Source organism: Vespa crabro, chromosome 9 (assembly GCF_910589235.1).
Source record: "Vespa crabro chromosome 9, iyVesCrab1.2, whole genome shotgun sequence".
Taxonomy (NCBI): Eukaryota; Metazoa; Arthropoda; class Insecta; order Hymenoptera; family Vespidae; genus Vespa; species Vespa crabro.
In genome coordinates this window covers 5,070,001-5,090,784 of record NC_060963.1, presented here as the reverse complement: position 1 = coordinate 5,090,784, position 20,784 = coordinate 5,070,001, and the positions used below count along the sequence as shown (strand labels likewise).

At 35.0% G+C, this 20,784-nt stretch overlaps 1 protein-coding gene across 2 annotated transcripts in view; it reads left to right on the top strand.

Moving 5' to 3' along the window:
- Positions 1-9,855: 9,855 nt before the first annotated feature.
- LOC124426716 (protein apterous-like) overlaps positions 9,856-20,784 on the top strand; it is a 46,297-nt gene continuing 35,368 nt past the window's right edge. Inside the window, exon 1 of one of the 2 annotated variants that reach the window (XM_046968776.1) lies at positions 9,856-11,218. In XM_046968776.1, the coding sequence (XP_046824732.1) occupies positions 11,171-11,218 (48 nt within the window). In that variant the 5' untranslated portion in view covers positions 9,856-11,170. The remainder of the gene's footprint in view (positions 11,219-20,784) is intronic. The other variant, XM_046968775.1, reaches the window with a different exon arrangement.

Below are 20,784 nucleotides of genomic sequence, written 5' to 3'. Positions count from 1 at the left end.
CGGTGTGCCCTTTCGAAGCTCGTTGATCTCTAGGAGGTCCTTTCGGGTTTAGCTAACTCACACCTGCGATCCTAGTAAGATCCAGGTGTGTATCCAGTTCACTAAAACATGGCTTACCACACTGCTGGCTAACATTTTTCAAATCTCACTCGTGCGAAAAGTTTTGTCGATTTCTTTTCAAAAGAGCATTCCTTCTACTTGGTAAAATCCACCTAAAATCTTACTCCTTATTATAAACTACTTTATCTACCTATCTCTTCTCTCTCTCTCTCTCTCTCTCTCTCTCTCTCTCTCTCTCTCTCTCTCTCTTATTCAAGTTTTCTTTAAGGGGAAAAAAGCTAAAGCAGCTCGAACATAAAGAATAGTCAAATGGATCCGTTAAAAGTAACTGAAGTATAGTTGTAAAGCACATGGCTCATCCAGATTACTTTCTTAAATGTATTTCATTGAATCCTTTGAACTCAAAACTAAGAAATTTCTCCGTCATAGAATTTTCCCTCGAAGTTTTTCGGCATTATTAAGAATAACATAATGATCGTGTTTGAATAATTTTTCTTAACGATGGAAAATAAGTAGGGTAAGTAAGTATTTACTTATACTATGTATACATATGTATATATATATATATATACCTTGACAAAGTTTTCAAAGATGCATGAATAAAATCCAAAGAACGTTTTGCACGTATAGAGATCGCTATTAGCAGAGGCTTAAGATTATCGTGGAATTTCGGCTAACTAATTTGACGTTTTATCAATCACGAACTGCCACTATGTCGTTTTCATAGAGGCCGGCTTTTTCAGGGTTGATGGATGAACTCTGGAAATCCGTAACACGAGACCCCAAAAAGGGAAGAGAGACACTAACAGGAGCGTTGGCAACCCCTCGTATGTACGTCCATACTGATCGCATTGTTTATGAGATTTTTATGGAGGTGAAATATCGGGAAAATACCTACTCCCCGTACCCCGTATAAGCCGGATAATAAAAAGGTTCCCATCGATAATTACGAAAATGTCATTGTCTGCTAAACGTTACAGGTATTTAATTCTTCGATCAAAAAGGAAAATAGAAAACCATTGAAAGTGATCTTAAAAGAGAAAGGAAATAAAAAATGAACTGCGTTAATCAGTCTGTCGAGATTGAATCGATTAAAAAAAAAAAAAAAATAAAAAAAAAAAAAATCGTTTTGTAATATAATATTCGTAATACGATAAAACATATTATAATAATAAATTGTAATATAAAATTTTTAAAATATAATTGATTATGCATTATGGAATTTTGAATATGAAACTTGCCATAATCATTTGCGTCAATAGAGTTTACGGTCAAAAAAAGAAAAAACAAAAAAAAAAAAAAAAGAATAAAGAAAGAAAAAAGATAGGAACAGTTTTAGCAAGATAATAGTATTGCTCGGATTATTGATATTTTCCCACAATAAAAAAAGGGCACACGTGAACGTGCTGGGGTGTGGAGCTTTTTTTCTTTTCTTTTCTTCTTTTTTTTTCTTCTTTCTTTTTTTTATGAAGTAAATAAGTAGGTACGTAGGTAGGTAGGTATCACTTACACGTCAGATCAATTCTCGTCAAGGTTTCGTACTGCCATCAGTCCTAAGCTTATTACAAATTCAAGGATCGAAAAATAATCAATTCAGTGTTGTAAACTGATTGATTGTTTTTACGTTAGGATTGCGATTGTAAAAAAAAAAAAAAAAAAAAAAAAAAAAAAAAAAGAGAGAAAAAAATCTCTTCGATCGTAAACGCCAAAATGAGGTTAGAGTGGTTCGATGAAAAATCTGACGTGTCTCGAGTCTCGCTTAATTAATAGCCATAACGGGATCTAGCCCTTCGGCCAGTGTTCTTTCTTTTATTTTTTTCCTTTCCATCTCTCTCCACTCTTCTATTTCTTTCTCTTTCTTCCCCCTCTCTTTCTCTCATTTTCTTTCTTTTTTCTTTTTTTTTTCTTCTTCTTCTTCTACGTTCACGGAGGAACGGAGTGGCAAAAGGGCACGTGCATGCCACGTGTCGGTAAGAGGATATCCGTCGGTGCCACCCTAAAGAGAGAGCTGGCTCTGCCATCGTTTTTGGTATCGTCCTTACATCAAGAGAGAGAGAGAAAGAGAAAAAGAAAGATAGAGAGAGAAAGAGTTTTTCAGGTGCCGAGACATCTTCCCTCTCTCTCTCTCTATCTCTCTATCTCTCTCTCTCTTTCTCTCTCTCTCTCTCTCACACACACTCCTTCTTTTTGATAGGTAAACTTCGGAAATAAAACAAGTAAAAAATAAAAAAAGAAAAAAAGAAAGTTAAAGATAGCCCTGGTACTTTGGATTTTTTTTATTTTATATCGAATCGAAATGTTCGATAGGTGATCATGGAGCAACGGCGTAAATATAAAAATAAATCCATGAGAAAGGATTATTATTTTATTTTATTTTATTTTATTTCTATTTTTTCTTTTTTTTATTTTTTTATATATATTTTTTTTTTTCTATAACCATAACGAAAGGAAGCGATTAACAACGAACGAAATAAAAGTGTCAGTGTCGTGTTTGTCCGCGTTTGCTTGCCGGTCACGAACGTAACAGGGAGCTTGTTTAATAATAGTCGTAAAAAAAGGTAAGGAAGAAGAAGAAGAAGAAGAAGAAGAGAAGGAAGAAGAAGAAGAAGAAGAAGAAGAGAAGGAAGAAGAAGAAGAAAAAGAAAAAGAAAAAAAAAAGAAGAAAAGAAGGACGAAAACGTGAAAGAAGAGAAGAAAGATAAAAAAGGCAAAAGGCTATTACTTTCTCATCGAGCCGACAGAATCATCACCGGCGTCATCGTCATCGTGTCGGAGAATAAAACGAGAACCGGGATCCGTAAAAGCATTTGGGGTCTCTCTCTTTCTCTCTCTCTCTCTCTCTCTCTCTCTCTCTCTCAGTTCGAAGGACCAGCAGGATCATGAGGACCATGAGAATGAGAAGGAAGAAGAGGAAAAGGAGAAGGAGGGGGAGAAGGAAGAGAAGGATAAAAAGAGGAAGGGTGGGGTAGAGGAGAATTGAGGAAAAGGAAGAAGAATAAAAGTCCAAGCGCGACGACCGCTTTTTAAAAGAAGACGCCTCTCTTTCCCGACCGTCCCGACGGCTGTATTACTTTCTGACAGCTCCGAAAAATTTAAGACATCGTTGTTGCTCTTCACTCCCTTTCCTCTTCCCACCTTTCCTCATCACGATCTCCCTCTTTTCTTATTCACGACGCAGCGTGAGACTTCCCTCTCCTCTTGAACAAGGTAAAATCCTTTCTCTCTCTCTCTCTCTCTCTCTCTTTCCTCTCTTTTTCCATTCCATTCGCATGAACTTTCGATCCAAGACAGCCACGAAGAGATTTGCAATTTTTTTTGGCTAGTGGCACCTCTTTGTCGGTCTCAAAAGAGAAACACTTTCGAGTTTATTGCGAGTGATATCGCAGAGATTTAAATAGGTACGTTAAAGAAAGTGTGTATGCCTTTTAAAAATCTTAGGACGGTAACAACAGGGCTCATCGATGACACAAAAATAAAATATCTCTTTTCAAGTTAACGTTAACGATTACGTCGTAGATAATTTTTCTATTATCGTCATAATTCACAGTTATCGTATTGCAGAATGAAAAGAGACAAGAAATGGAGACATGTAAAAAATATTATTCTAATTATCGTTCAAATCATAGAACTCGAATGTACAATAGTCATTAGGGAGAAATTTCTAAGCTTACATTAATACGTTCAAAGCCAGGTTTAAAGATTTTTTAAAGCATGGAAAAGCGCAAAAGTATCTACCACTATTACCTACGATTTTAGCCGACTATCTCTATAGCTCGAAAGAGACGACTTAACATCAACGATTTGAATTGACCAAAGCGTTGAATAGAAGATCAAGCACGAAGAGAGAAAGAGAGATAGATAAATAGAGAGAGAGAGAGAGAGAAAGATAGAGAAAAGGGATGCTTGACCAAAGGTTAACGACGAACTCTCCTCATAAACCTAATTTCAAACGATGTGAGCTTAAGCGTCGGCACGAGTTGGCACACGCTCGTTTCACGAATCGTCCGAAATTCCTGTAATCCTGTGACCGTCTATTCAACAGCACGCGTTTCCGATCGTTTCATGTAAAAGGACCGGTGTGCTGTCGAGTTGAGAAGAGAGATAGAACGGTCAAGAGAGAGAGAGAGAGAGAGAGAGAGAAAGAGAGAAATAGATAGAGATAGAGAGATCTCATTCACAGTTGCTGAGGACAAATTTCTCTTTAAAGAGAGAGAGAGAGAGAGAGAGAGAGGGAGAAGAATCATGAACGTTTAGGAGTTCCTCGTCATTGTGAATAGGATTGTCCGAGAAGAAGCCGGGTATGTAACTGGCCTCCACCCGCCGACATTGTTGCATTTTTGTAACTTGGTGCGCGTGCTTGCAACCTCTAGGAACTACCAACAATAATGACAATGTTCAACAGGGTGGACAGTTTAGTTTCCTTACCGATATTGTCGCCTTTACTATCGTGAAAAACGGCTTTGCTTTGGACAAACTGTTTCCTTTCAATGCCATTCGTAGCTGTTCCTCCTTCTTTTCATTTCTCTTTCTCTCTCTCTCTCTCTCTCTTTCTCTCTTTTCTCTCTTTTTTCTCTCTTTTTTCTCTCTTTTCGTTCATTCTTTCTTTCATTCCTTCTTTCTTTCATTCATTTTTTCCTCAATCTGTCTGTCTATCTTTTCTTCGACGTAGATATTAAAATGTCTTTTTCATATAGCTTTAATCGTTCATTTTATTCGTAAAGATTAAAACATAATAACAAATACGAAATCAAAAGGAGCGACGTGTTTCATCGAAAAACTTTTTATTGTTGGTTAAAGGTCTATACGTCTATTCATACTGGTACGAATGATAAAACAAATTGCGTGCATTCGTGACAGAAAAATCATTTGAGTGTACAAAGTTGCGTGTAGGTATATACAGATAGTTAGATGGATACTTAGCGTTCTCTTTCGCTTCGTTGCATTTTTCATGCAATTTCAGTTCACCTACCGATAAAAATGCATTCCTTTTGACCTTTTCGCGTATCGAGAATTATTTTCATGGAAACTCGAGCGACTCCAGTCGTCATCCCACCCTTCATCGTTCAAGCTTTTGCACGAACGAAACCGCAGAAATTCTCGAGCAGATTTTCAGTCATGGAGGGTCCATTAAAATCCGACGTATCGATGTATGAAAATATCTACATGTGAGTTGGAGAACACACTTATGTTCTTCCAATTACTACACTCTTTGATATTTGGTAAACTTTCAAATTGAAACAATGTAAACGTATGTATGTAATCGTTGGTATTTCAAACGTGATAGAAATTACAAAGCAATGATATTAAAGTGTATTTTCTTTTTCTTTCTTGTTCCATTTTTTGCTTTAATACGCGAAAAAAAAAGAAAAAAAGAGAGAAAGAAAAAAAAGGGAAAAAAGAAAAATTAAGTATTAAAGATCCTACTATAACAGCCAAATAAAATGTTATATTTTATACGATGTGATAGTACGAGTACACGTTATATTTTAATTTAGGATAAATCTAATGAAATGAAAATTTTCAGAATTAAATAATAATCAATGAGAATAAATTGATCGAACATTCGTATAACATATTTTATTCGTTTGACCAATATTAATCGGATAATAATACCTTCGAGTTTTTTTTTTGTTTTTTTAAAGAAAAATTTTTATTTTTATATTATTAATTAACGCTTATTAAGAATCGTTTGTTATAATAAAAATATAGATTATATATATATATTATATATACATATGTACATACGTATATAGTTATATTTGCGATCATGAAAATTCCTCATGGTCATATTTATCCTACAACAAAGTATCATCATGCGATAATTATATTTATATATATTGAAGATGGTTTTGACAATAGATTTGACAGTAGTAAAAAACAAATAAGTAAAAAACTGATGGAAAGAGAAATTCTGTTGCGATGTGAATAAAAAGTATCCTTTTGCTAATGCTATTTGAGTTAAAAGATAGAACCTAAGTAGACAAATAGAGAGTTATTTATGATGTATACACAAGAACTATTTAGATACTCGAATATCGTATGCAATAAAAATAGTACACGATTTCATTGATTTCGATTGATAAAAACAAAAAAAGAGAGAGAGAGAGAAAGAGAGAGAGAGGAGAAAAAAGAATGCAAACCGAACGGTTTTCGATTGACGAGTCTGAGAAAATGGATTCGTCAATGGAAGGAACGTAAACGGAAGGGAAAAAGAAGGGATCGTCCTAACCGAGCCTTTGGGAGGAGAAAGGTAACAATTCGAAAGAAAGAAAAAGAAAGAGAGAAAGAGAGAGAGAGAGAGAGAGAGAGAGATGCTGTTAACTTGACGCGTGAATACTAAACACGCAGTGACGGTACAATGAAGAGCGGCGCCCCATGGTGAATGGAACCCCGCCCGTTGAGAACCCCCCACGAGTGGGACTCGACGAAAAGTATGAAAGCCTCGTCGATCTTCGTAAAGCTCTTGCATTTCAAGACCAACCGCGACGAGAGAGAGAGTGAGAGAGAGAGAGAGAGAGAGAGAGAGAGAGAGAGAAAGCTGATCGAAACGAGCGGATAATCGACTACCTATTCGCCACCGACATTTTCATTCCCTTCGAGTAAAATTTTAAAAATGTTCTCGCCACCCCGTGGCTTCGCGTACTATAATTTTTGGATCAATTTCGATGTTAGTAAGCGTTAACGAGGATCTAATATCGTTTAATAGGATCGAGGATCGTCTTACCGTTTTCCAATTCGTTTTGTTAAAATGGGATTCGTTCTCACGATTTCCATTTTCTTTTTTCCTTTTTCCATATTTCAAATTGACAATGTAACGAGAGTTGGAGAGGGATGTAAGTATTATCTAATCTATTCTATTCTATTCTCTCTCTCTCTCCCTCTCTCTCTCTCTCTCTCTCTCTCTCTCTCTCTCTTTAAAGGATAAGGGATGACGGATATCGATATATATATTGATAGATGCATTTGACGATGAAATGGATTGATTTCGCATGAGTTTTAAATTGAATGATAGATAAGAAAGAATAATTTTGAAGGAGTAACTTAGATGAACGAGAAAAAAATTTGGTATTGTTTGAAATTTTACGAAAGGACAATTCGGACCATTCGAACAGTAAAACAACGAAAACTACGACGACGACGACGACGACGACGACAACGACGACGACGACGAAGACGACGATGAAGAAGAAGAAGAAGAAGAAGAAGAAGAAGAAGAAGAAGAAGAAGAAGAGGACTCACTTCGGGTCGATTCGCTTCGTCGACATGTTTTTCTGCATTCCAAGCTTGGCTCTCCCTGTAAACACTTGGTTTAATCGTACGAACGAAATAAAATGATCGCTGCCGATGCAATAAAGGGCTCGCCGAGTAATCTTTGCATGTTGGGGTCAAGCCAAGAGAGGAGCACCTCGAGCACCTATTCGAAAACGTCATCGAGCAATGTCCTAACGTCAGGGAATTTCTTGAATTGACGCCCCCCCGCGTATACGACACTTTCCGTCTTCGTTGCAACGAAACCGGTTCTTTTTTATGACGGAATATATCGGCCCGTCGTTCCTTTTCAGCGGCTCTCAAACTCGATCTATTCTATCTGTCTGTTTGTCTCTCTCTCTCTATCTCTCTCTTTCTCTCTCTTTTTCTCTTCGTATCTTTCTCTATCTCTATCTCTATCTCTATCTCTATCTATATATATATATATATATATATATATATCTTCTATCAATATTTTAACGATCAGATTTTAATCCTTTTAAATCGTAAGTTCACGCTGGATAAAGATTTCCTATAAAACTCTTATGTGTCATCTATAAAATGACAGGAATAAATCGTTCGCTCGTTTCCCCGTTGTGAAAGATTTCTCATTCGGATTATTTTTATTTAAAAATTTAGTTACATCGACGCGGATCGACAAAAAAAAAAAAAAAAAGAAAGGAAAAAGAATAATTAACTTTTCGTTTCTCTTTCATTCGTCAAAATTTTAACTCAACGACATTGAAAATATAGAATCTAGTTCGAAGGATTAAACCTGTTGGAATTTATTTTTCTTTTTTCTTTTTTCTTTTTCTTTTGTTCTTTTTTTTTTTTCTTTTACGTAAAATAAATATCCCTTTCGTAACGATTACAGATAAAAGCAGTTAATATCTTTTTGATCGATTAAAATCAATTATCAATGACTATATAAAATAATTGAAGATATAAGTAAATAATTATGTAAATAGATATATTTATAATAATAGATAATTAATGAAAAGAAATTTTTTAATCCTTTCACGTATGAGCTAAATATGATTTTATCAAGATAATTAAGATATTAACAAATTTCCAGTTAGAGAATGAATAGGATTTCGAATAAAGAACGGGAGGATATTTAAGGAGGCGTAGCACGCGAGGATCGAGGGTAGAAGGGACGTAGTAGGTCCTTAGGAGTCCTTCGTAAGAGTAAAAAAAAAAAAAGATGCGAGACGGTGGCCAGCTACCGTTCGAATGGTCGAATCGACTTCCCAACGAAAGAAAAAAAAAAAAAAAAAGAAAAAAAAATAAAAAAGGAAAAGAAAAAAAGATAAAATGTAGCGAAAGAATGAAAGAGAGAGAGAGAGAGAGAGAGAGAGAAGGAGAGAAAATGTAAGAAACCAAAGCGGAGGCTTCGAAGTGAATTTAATTATATTTCCTTCAATCATCGTTCTTGTGCGATTTATTCGCGCGAAAATCCAAAAAGGATTTTTCGATGCTTCTGAATTTGATGAGTTCGATGAGTTCGATGCGAAATTTTCTGTTTAGGCAAGATAAGTAGTACTTATTTACTTCGAGCAGAACTTTTTGCTAGGTTTTTTTTTCCTACTTCCTTTTCTTTCTTTTCTTTTTTTTTTTTTTTGTTCTTTCTTGAAGATAACTCAAAAAATGTCTAGAAAATAGAACGATCGATCGAAGCAATGAAATTAATCGGTTGAGAAGTTTGAAAAATTTCGCAGTAATAGAATAGATATAGAACGGTTCAAGAATTCCGTACGTTTCATTTTGAAAATGAATTATATAATAATCATCTAAGCTTCTTTTTCGTGACTCATTCTTTTATTTAGATTAGATTTTTCTTTTCATCTTTCATAGATCTTTTCTTTTCATCTTTCTCTACATTTTGCTCTTCGAAGGAAGAAGATCTCGTAAAAAGGAATTTCTAAAAATGTTTCGTGATTTTATTACGATGTGCCAAAAGAAAAAAAAAAAAAAAAAAAAAAAAGGAAAAAAAAGAGGAAAGAGAAGAGAGAGAGAGAGAGAAAAAAATATATTCGCTGTAAAAAATAGTAATCGATATGTAAAATAACGTAAGAACTCTTGGTTCACCCTATATAAATCAATGAGAAAAATCGAATGCTACGCCAGTGGAAATCGCAGTGGAGCCGAAAGGGATCTCTGCAAAAGAGAAAGAGAGAGAGGGAGAGAGAGAGAGAGAGAGAGAGAGAGAGAGATCTATAGATCAAGAAAGAGAGAAAGAAAGATCTATAGATCCAGAGCGAGAGAGACAGAGAAAGAAAGAGAGAACGAGAAAGAGGGAAAAAAGAGAAAGAGAGAGATGGAATAAGGTTTAGGGATACGGAGGGTAAGAAGAGGATCTCTGTTTCGATAGGAGGAGCTTGTCGGTAGAGAGTTGATCGTGGAGGGGTCATAGGTGGGCTGGCCTTCTTCGAATCGTGTCCGCCCAACTTCGGCTTGAATCGCCGGTTCTCGGCGTGGCCGTTTGATTCGGCCGATTTGCCGCAGGACGGCGCTGTTCTCGGCTGAAAGCGGACGCTGTCGTGCCGGTTCCCTCACTCCGCGTCGCGGCTTCGAGTCGGAAGACGGCTCCCCTTTAGAAGAGAGCTATCCAAACGACGAGCCGAACCGAGCCGAGCGGAGCCGAGAGATGAGATGAGATCATTCGCGATCTCATCTTTTTCGCGTGACGACCGTGTTTCGTCCTTCAATTACGATAATATATTCGCGGTTACAACTCTACGAACAAGGAACAGTGAGGATTTAGTTGGTGCGTGCCGATAAAAAAAAGAAAGAAATATGTAAGCCTTGTGATAATCGAGTGCCCGATATCAGTGTTTAAACGTCTGACTTCGAAATATTAATATTATCCGACGGCAGAAAGAAAGAAGAATAATTACATCGCTAATATTGTTTACGTTCCTACGTTCTTATTATTATTTATTAATTACGTGTTTATTATTGACCCGATTAAATATAATCGTGAAAATGGTGAGAACGATCGAGTGGTGCGAACGATAAAGTGTTTCCATATACATAACCTACCTACGCGACGTGATAAGATTCAAAAGTTTTCTCTTAATCTTCCTTTCTCTCTCTCTCTCTCTCTCTCTCTCTTTTTTTCTCTTCTTTCCTCTCTCTCTCTCTCTCTCTCTTTTTCACTCTCCCTTATTCATTTTTCCTCCTTTCTTTATTTCTCTCTTTTTTCCCTCCCCCTCAAAAAGGTTTGTCATTCAAAGACGATAAGGAAAGAGGGACCAAAGTTTTCCTTTGAGATGTGCCCGTGAGGGCGCTGCTATTTGCAGCTTCTATTTACAATTTTTTTTCTTCATTAATAATAAACCTATAATAACAATAACAACAATAATAATAATAATAATAATAATAATAATTTAATAATCGTAATAACAATTACAAACACAATAAAATAACGATCGTAATAATCAAAGAATAATCATCGGATGAGGACGTTCCATCGAGTTAGAAGTTAGAACCCAGACAGTTCGAGGGAAGAGGGTTTGTTGCGGTATCGAAGCGAGAACGAGGAAGCTAGAGAGGAAGAGGAAGAAGAGGAGGTTGTGGAAGAGGAGGAAGAGGAGGAGAAGGAGGTGGAGGAGGAGGAGTCGCTCGACGGTGGCGTCGGCGGCGTCGGCGGCGGCGGCGGCGACGGCGGCGACGGCGGCGGTGGTGGTGGTGGTGGTGGTGGTGGTGGTGCTGGTGGTGGTGGTGGAAAAAGCAGAGGAGAAGCCGCTCAGCGGACGCCATCTCCGCGTTATCGGCAAGCGGATCCCCCGGGACTCCCCCCCAAGCAGCTTCAACGTCGCGCACCCTCGCTGGGAATTACCCCGCGACAGAAGCCACCCTGATGGGAGTGTATGAGGAGCGCGCCCCTCCTACCACCGGCATGCACTGGGTGAGTTTCATCCCCCTTACAACATTCGTCGAACGACGACGTAGGTTACCTACGATGGAAGAAAACTATATATATATATATATATATATATATATATATATATATATATATATATATATATATGTATATATATGTATTTACTTAGTTAACCTATATATTATTTCGAGATCGACAGCTTCTTCTTTTTCTTTTTACCCCTGTTGTTTCTTGTTCTTTCATTTTTTCTTTTTTTTATATAATATTCTTCCTTCCCCTTTATTTTTTCTTCCTCATCTTTCTCGAATTAATCTTTTACGTATCTCTTTCGTCGTACTCGATCGACCCCTTTGGTAACGAAGTGACCAAAGGTGAGAGAGCGCGATTTTCGTGCTTCTTTTAATACGGCGTCGAATATCAACATCTTCGAACGTCCATGAAAATCCTCGAGATGATCGAACGTTACGGATTTTTTTTTTTTTTTTATAGTTTATATACGTCTATTTCGTTTTGATCGTTTCTTTATTACTCGATTGATCTTTTTGAAAAAAAAAAAGAAATAAACGAAAAAAGAGTAAAAAAAGAAAAGAAAGAAAATGGTATCCAATGCAAACATTGATGTCATTGAATTGTTTGAAAATTACGAAAGATTTCGGATATACACATATATTGAATTCTATATCGATAATTTGTGTGTGTGTGTGTTTTTTTTTTTAGTTTTTGATGTTATGAGAATAACATTAAAAACGATGCCGCGTTGAATGGCCGCGTCAATCGGCCGATGAACATCTTTTAACATTTGAAAGATCACGTTTACTTATTTACTTAAAACATTTTTTAATCAGATTAATGTTTAACGTATGAACTGTGACAACGAGTATTCCTGTATATTTTCATCTTCTTTTTCTTTTTTTTTTTTTTTTATCCATCAAACGTTATAAAAGATATTAGATGAATATAATAAGATTTATGGAAAATTACTTTGGCGCGGTCATACGTGTCGAATGAAACTTTAAAGGAGAATCTTTGTTTCGATCTAATGTTTCCTTGAATCTTTTGAAGGAAAAATATTATCTACAATTTATTTCTTTTTCTTTTTTATTTTTTTTATTTTTTTTTTTTTTTTTGAACGTGCGAGATTACGTGATTTAGTCATGTACTTGAAAACTTGATTAACGTTTAAAAAAGAATAATGAATTTTTATGGAATATCAAGTATATCGGGGCATTGTCAAATTTAATTCGTACTATAGTTTCTATTATTCATTATCATAAGTCCGAGGAAAATCGATTTTCTAATAAGTTATAAATTCATTGCCAATTACGTTTACTTCGTGCTATGGTTAGCGACGATTGTTTCTTGGTTTTACTTCGACTCGTACGACTACCCTGTACCTCCGGTTTACCGTTAAAGGCTTAGACAGCTCTTACTTCGGTTTATTCGACGTAACACTCTTCGTATTTCTCTCCTTTCGTGGTTAACCTGTTAACCGGCTTCGCTTCTCTTTTAAAGTGAATGCGAAATACTATGGGATTTATTTCTAATACAAATTTAACGATGTGGCTTAAGGACAAAAGTATTTCTTATCTTTTCTATTTCTTTTTTATTTTTTATTTATTTTTTCTTTTTTTTTTTTTCTTTAAAGAGACAAAAGAAATAAAAGTACCTGAGTAAACTTGACCTTGGATTTAAAATCTCTATAATCAAAATAAATGAACTCTAAGTAGGTATTTGCTTGTTTATGTTATGTATGCGCGTGTGTGTATGCCTGTCCGTAAGTGCGTGCATAAAACATAGTATAGAAACGAATGGAATCCATAATACTTTTGACTTTGATCATTGAAATATATATATTTATATATATATATATATATATATATATATATATATATATATATTTATCGTTGAGTTCAGTGTGTTGTGTTCATTCGAGGCTTATCGGCAATGTAACGCCCGGTGATATATTCGCAGAATGAACATGGCAAACGGGTTTCTCGGTTTCTCTCGCGTCGTTGTAGATTGCTCGTCTCGTCTCGGGAATTGGGAAGAGACGGGGATTAAGAAGGAAAAAAGAGGAAAGTAAGTGAATAAAGGAAAAAAAGGAAAAAAAAAAAAAAAGAAAATAGAAAAAGCAAAGAGAAAAAAAAACGAAAGAAAAGAAGGAGAGTGACGTTGGCAATATTTATTCTAACGTGACACTTTCTAATCAATCGAAAAGTAGTCATTCTCGTAACCTACCGACAAAAGAATCCATTTGATTTTAAGCTTCCTCGATATAACGAAGTTGTTCATTAGCGAAACGTATAATTGTCCATTTGGATCTTCTTAATTTTCTATTTTATCTCTTTTTTTTCCTTCTTTCTTTCTTTCTTTCTTTTTTCCTTTCTCTTCTTTTTCTTTTTTTTTTTTTTTTTTTTTTTTTTTTTATTTTTTCTTTACACACATACCGATTTACTTTAAAAAGATATACGATACGTACGATATATGCTTTAACTATCATGTGTTTATTTGAGATGGTCGATTAGCATTGGAGCAGATATAAAAATTCAAATATAAAGAACGGTCGTGTTCAAAACATAAGGGAATGATGAAGATGAGAAAGAAAAAGAGAAGGAGAAAGAGAAAGAGAAAGAAGAAGAAGAAGAAGAAGAAGAAAAAGAAGAAAAAGAAGAAGAAGGAGAAAAAGAAAAAGAAAAAGAAAAAGGGGAATTGCGAAATGGACGACGGACGGTACGAAGTTCGGATCCGCCGGCAAGGTCAGAATTATACGTCGGGAATATCGTGACAAGCTCGTCCCTATCGTCATCGACGATGTTCTTCCTTCCTACGCTTACTTCGCGCTTCAACGCGTTTGTCTTATTCGAACTCGTTTGAAACGATGTCTCTGAGCTCGATCAACTCGGCTAGCACGCGATTTTCTTTGCGATCATTCGTCGAACTCTTCTAAATACTCAGCGTATACTCTCTCTCTCTCTCTCTCTCTCTTTCTCTCTATCCAGAGAAAGAGAGAGAGAGAGAGAGAGAGAGAAAAAGATTGAAAGTGATATCTCTTTCTTTCTTTTTTCTTCTTTTTTTGTTCTCAACAGAGAAAAGAGAGATGCATTGATAAGATACTAAACAAAAAAAATAGATCACATTATCTTAAAGGTTAAAGAACTTAAAAAGAAAAGAAAAGAAGAATAAGATAGGGTCATCGTACAAATCTGTATGTACGTGTATGCATACATCGACGAAGGATCGACTTTCGTTAATTGGCAAACGTACTTAACGTATACAACGTGTAAACAAGAATTAATCGATTGTAAAGTGTCAGTATGTTAAATCGAGTTGAATCGTGATTCCTTGATATTTGCTCGAAACTCAATTCCGACGAATTGAAGTTATTATCTTCGTAAGGTCAATCGTTGCCTCGATCGGCAATAACGTCATTAATAGTGTTATCGAACTTTTCATTGATTAGGGAAATCTATCTCTGTAGAAATTTTGATTGAACGGTAAGGGGCAAGAGGGGGAAAAGGGGAGGGCCCAGCTGGGAATGGATGGACGAACGACGAGGAAGAATAATAAAATCAAAAAGGAGGCGGGGGCGGGGGGGGGGAAACAAAAAGTGGAAATAATAATATCTCGATGTCAACGAGCAATTTTTTTGTTGTTAATTTTTTTTTTCCCTTCGTACATTACTCGTAAAAGAATATTGTGAAATGTTATATAGATGGAAAGAGATTGAGGTTGAATTTTAATTTCAGAATACCTCTATTCGCGATATAGTTCGCGAACAAATGCGCGAGTCCGTTTTATTATAGCCCTGTCTCCAGACGAAATTAATTATCTACGAGGCGCAGAACCGGTAGAGGTTCTCGTCACCCTTTCGGCCTTCTCAAAAGGTGGACGTCGTCCATATAAAAAGAAGCTCGCTCGTTTCTGCATCTTCTTCATCTTCGTTTTCGTTTTCATCTTCGTTTTCATCTTCGTCTTCGTTTTCATCTTCGTCTTCTACCTTTCGGTTTAACTCAATCGAATTATCGAAGGGAAAGAACGATGTGTTGTTAAACGTTTACGATGAGGTCCGACGGACGGATGGATTGAGAAGTATACAAAAGAGGGATGACTGGAAGGATTATATTACAATTCTAACGTAGTTACATTTCTTATTTTTATTTGATTTTTTTCTTGAAAAAAAAGTATGCATTAATGTAATAATGTACTTAGGTACTTACACACACACACACACACACACACACACACACACACACACACACACACACACACACACATATATATATTTATAACAATTTTGATAATTAATAAACCATCTATCATTCATTGTCTCCTCGTTTTATAATGATCTTTTTTACGATACATTTAGAAAACAATTATTATTAGGACGTTTTTCAAGAAATAGTAAGTAAAGTGGAAGAATAAAAAAAAATGAAGAAGAAGAAGAAGAAGGAGATCGACGATCGAGATAAGAAATCGACCTCGTGCAATCTTTTAAATTTAATCCGGAATCAGTATGATTTTAAAAATAATTATATCGACGCCATTCATTTTCGAAAACTCGAAGAAAATGTAATCGTGTTTAGAAAATTTATACCGAAGGCGATTGGTGATTTTCGCAGAGCACGCAAGCTACACCGTACACGATAGAGTGATTATTGTAGTAACCGACGAAGATAAGGACATTTCTCTCTCTCTCGTTTTTTGTCTCTTTCTTTCTTTCTTTCTTTCTTTCTTTCTTTCTTTCTTTCTTTCTTTCTCTCTTTCTCTTCTCTTTTCTTTTTCTTTCCCCTACCGACAGCGTGTCTGCAAGCGATAGCAGAGTCCGCCGCTCTTGCTTCGAGCATAATTTATTACTCGGCTTGTGTTTCATATGTTTACATAAATACATATGCCTGTTCATTTAATAATTTTAATAATGCTGATCGATATTAGAATGACTTTTATGATCAGAAAGCTATCATAAAGTAGAACACAATGTAATTAGTTATTTACCATCGTGTTTGTCTTATATTTTTTTCTCTTCTTTTTCTTTTTCTTTTTCTTTTACCTAAGTCGAAAAAAAAATAATTCTAACTGTTACAAATACATTTGCGTTTGTATTACGTTTATTTCAAAGGTTTTTTTTAAACGTATAATCATGTGTTAACCTTCTATTGAAATAGGTAAAGAGTTTATACATATACATAATATATATATATATATATATATATATATATATATATATATATATATATATATTTATATATATACACACACATACACACATACACACATACACAGATATACCCAAATGGTAATTAACATTTAAATTACCATTTAAAGTGTTTTATTTAAAAAGACCTTATCTAAAAACTTCGCATATATGCACACCGTAATGATAAAATTTATTTTATGTTAGATTTAAAGATATTTCTAATAAACGTAAAGAAATATTAAGAGCGTCGTTTGACCAATGCGTTTCGATGATCGAAACGTTCGCAGAAATCTTCATGTCGATGGTAGACGCGAAGCTTTGAAAGGAATTGGAGGAGAGAAAGGAAAGAGGAGGAGGAGGAAAACACTAATCTCTTGGGTCGGGTCGCGATTCTTGGCCTCCACGGCATGCGCCTATCCGAGACACTCCGTCGCTTTTAAACGTACAATCATTATTTTCTCATTTTCTCCCTGTCTACATCGAGTCGAAAATGCTGACAATATATTTTCAAATCTAGAATCAAATGACTTTTACGTATCAACGAGAAATTTAACAAAGTAAAGGGATGTAGATATGTATTATATGCTTTTAAAAATCCCATTAGAAAATATTTCTTTAGAACATGTTTATAACCTATTTAAAAATTTATATTTTTATCTTATTATTCTAATGAATTTCAAAATAAACCAACTATTTCGTGAAATTTACTCTTACTGTTAGTTACGTTTCAATCGTCATCGTGCTTGATAGAAAATATATTTAAAATAACTTTCAAGTAGCTAGAAATCGTTATTTTTATTTCTCTCTCTCTCTCTCTCTCTCTCTTTCTCTCTTGCTCTCTCTCTCTGTATCTATCCATCTATCTCTTTGTCTCTCTTTTATTATCGTATAGTAAACAAATTTCGAGCAAAAGTTTTATTAATTTTCTCTCTTCATTAAGTATCAATAATATTCGTACGAAAAGAAAAAAAATATTTCTGGAATGTTATTTCAAATGTACGACAAAAATTCATCCTCGTATTTTCTATTATTATATTATTGTAAATTAATTTGTATAACAAAATTAGATATTATCATTTTGATTTTCTCTTATTTACATTACGATCATTCCGCAGGATAGAAAATTAAAATATTAAATTTTTCAAATGCATATTCAGATACATACAAGAAATATCTTGGTATCATTATTTAACCCGACATTATTCTATCCGAAACGAATTTCGTGTATTTTCGAAAGAGCAAAAGCACTCCGTTTAGTTTCCCTTGGTTGCATCTCAATCATTGTGAACGATAGCAAGCGGTGTAATAAAGTACCGGATGTATGACAAGGGCAATAGCAATGCAATTTTATTAACGATGTCCGCGTACCGCTTACTGACAACGTTTTCCTATATTTTCGTGAAATTTATTACAGGTATCTACTTTATTAGACACATGCTTTACTTACATAGAAGACAAGTACCATTAGTCTATTTTATTAAGCGAATTTTTTCTTTATGATATGAACGATTCCGAAAAAAGAGATCTCGGGGAAATCCAAAAGAAGGATAGATAAAAAGAAAGGAAGAGAGAGAGAGAGAGAGAGAGAAAGAAAGAGAAAGAAAAATAAGAAGAATTTGACACGCACATATTTGTAGAAATTTCGAGGCGAACGAATCTCATCGTGAACTCAGCTCCGAATGTGTCTTCTACGGAAAAGTATAGGCGGTGTATGATAACCTTACGTCACGACCCAGAAGATATATATAAGCGTGTTATCGCTCAAATCGTTGCGATAATTCTTTCTTTTTCTTCTTCTTATTCCTGCTTAAAGTCCTCCAAACATTTTCGTAGTTCTTTTATCAAGAATTGTCAACGACTATTTGCTTCTGTTATTTCTTTTCCTTTCATTTTCTTTCATCTTCTTTTTCCTTTCTTTCTTGATTTTGTTGTTGTTGTTCTTTTTTTTTTTCGGTCGACCGTAATAAATATTAAAACTTAAATAATAACGATGGTTATATCAAATAATATAATAACATCAATCGGAATAAAACGATTTGTCAAATTAATACGTAAGAAAAAAAATTAATTATTCGTTGTGAATTTTATTAATCGATTATGTTGATAAATCCGTTTGACCGAATGAATTTCGCCGGTATATATATATATATATATATATATATATATATATATATATATATCTTAAGAAATATCTTTTCGGGCACCTGACTCTTCATCGTTGGATATTCATCATCCTCCGTTGACATCGGTCGACGAAGTTACGTTCTGATGACAAATATCGTGATTCTCGCTTTATCCTTCCCCTTTGAGTCGCGATCTATCATCGGTTGATATGATAAAGAAAATCTATATCAATATCATCGTAATACGGGATGGCCGAATTAATGGACATTTCAATCGAAACTTTTGATATTATTGTTCTTTTAGATCTCTTCTTGTCTTTTCTTTTTTTTTCTTTTCTCTTTTCTCTTTTCTTTCTTCTTCTTCTTCTTTTTTTTTCTTTTTTTTAGAATATCGATCGACTTCGAAATCTGTCGAAGGATAAAGAAAGAAGTAAAGTAAGTACGTTTATCCTAAATTTCTATATAAAGGATAATAAAGAAAGACAGATGAATGAAACGATAATTCGATTAAAAGTAATCTATCGAGATTATGATTACGTTTTCGAGCTTTAGTAGCGTGCGTTCGGTATTTCGAAGCAATAAAAAAAAAAAGAAAAAAGAAAAAGAAGGAAAAAGAATAAAATAAAATAAAACAAAGGAAAAATAAAAAGGAAGAAAGAAAAAATTAAAGGATAGAAAAAAAAAAAGGAACGAAAAGTATTCGCGTTTAATCTTGAGATCGTTTTTGGCCAATGTTCCCTGACGAAGGTCCGTCGTGTGACAAATGGCGGACGTTTGCTTCGATCGTCTATCGATCATTCGAGTGGCGCGAGAAATATGTCGCGCCAACGTTAAGTCTCTTTCTCTTTCTCTCTCTCTCTCTCTCTCTTTCTCTCTCTCTCTCTCTCTCTATATATATATATATATATCTGCCTCTCAGTTTCTCTTTGTCTCTTTTTTCTTTTAACTCATGTCAATGCTTTTTCGAATCATATCGAAAATTACATATCTTTCGTTATTTTCTTAACGAAATATTATATTCGATCTATTGACAACGTGTTTCTTTTCATTTCTTTTTTTCTTTTTTTCTTCATCAGCTTTTTCTTTTTCTTTGACTACAAGAAGAAGAAAGTTAGGTAAAGGCTTTTCGTTGAAAACGAATGAAGGATTTCTCGAGACGTTTTAAATTGGCACGGCATTAAATTCATGACGGCTTTAATTCACTATCCTCCTTATCCTTTACCCCTTCTTCTCCTCCACCTTCTTATTCTCCTTACGTAGAGTACTTATTCGTATAGAATCTTTTTCTTGACGTCTCCCTTTTGCTTCGTGTAAAAGGGAACGTCGTGTAAAGTTCAAGAGAGAGAGAGAGAGAGAGAGAGAGAGAGAGAGAGAGAGAGAGAGAGAGAGAAAGAGTTTAATCCGTAGGAAACGTCAAGCTTTTCTAACGGAAGTTGTGTTCTAGTATTTTGATCGATTTATGATAACACTTTGTAGAAAGTCACGAGAATAATCCTTCTTTTCTTTTCCAAGCTTCTCACGAATGAGATTTTCAAAGAAAGAAAGAAAGAAATAGAGAACAGAGAGAGAGAGAGAGAGAGAGAGAGAGAGAGAGAGAGAGAAAGAGAAAGAAAGAAAAAAAGAAAGAAAGAAAGAGAGAAAGAAAGAAAGAAACGAATGTTCTTATCGATCATCCTCTCGAAGAGAAGTAAAAGAAATATAGAAAGAGAGAGAGAGAGAGAGAGAGAGAGAATGGTCGATCGAAATAAAAAAAGGAATTTCTTTTGGTGACATCGCGTTGCTTCTTCGTTTTTCTTTTCCTCTTTCTCTCTCTCTCTCTCTCTCTCTCTCTCTCTCTCTTTTTTCTTTTTTTTTTCTTTTTATTGAGATCGTAACCCACTCGTCCGGTCTTTTTCGTCCCTCTTAGACGTCCTTCCCTTTTGTTTCTTTTTTTCTTCTCCTTCTCCAAGAAGAATAAGAATAAGAAGAAGAAGAAGAAGAAGAAGAAGTTTGGGGAGGTAGGACGGTAGCCAGTGGTGGTCGAGTGACCAGGTCCGACATTTTCGAAAGAAAGACCACTTTGCCTCTTCTCTTTACTTGGACTGGGCCAAGCTTGGTAGCCGTTCTGAGTGCAGATAGCGAAGCGTTTATCGCTTCTCTGCGGTGTTAACCGTCGCCCACGCATTTTTCCACTCTTTCTCTTTCTCTCTTTCTCGTTACACGTATTGTATATGCGTGTATATTTATATATATATATATACATGTATGTATGTGAGAAAGAAAGAAAGAGAGAG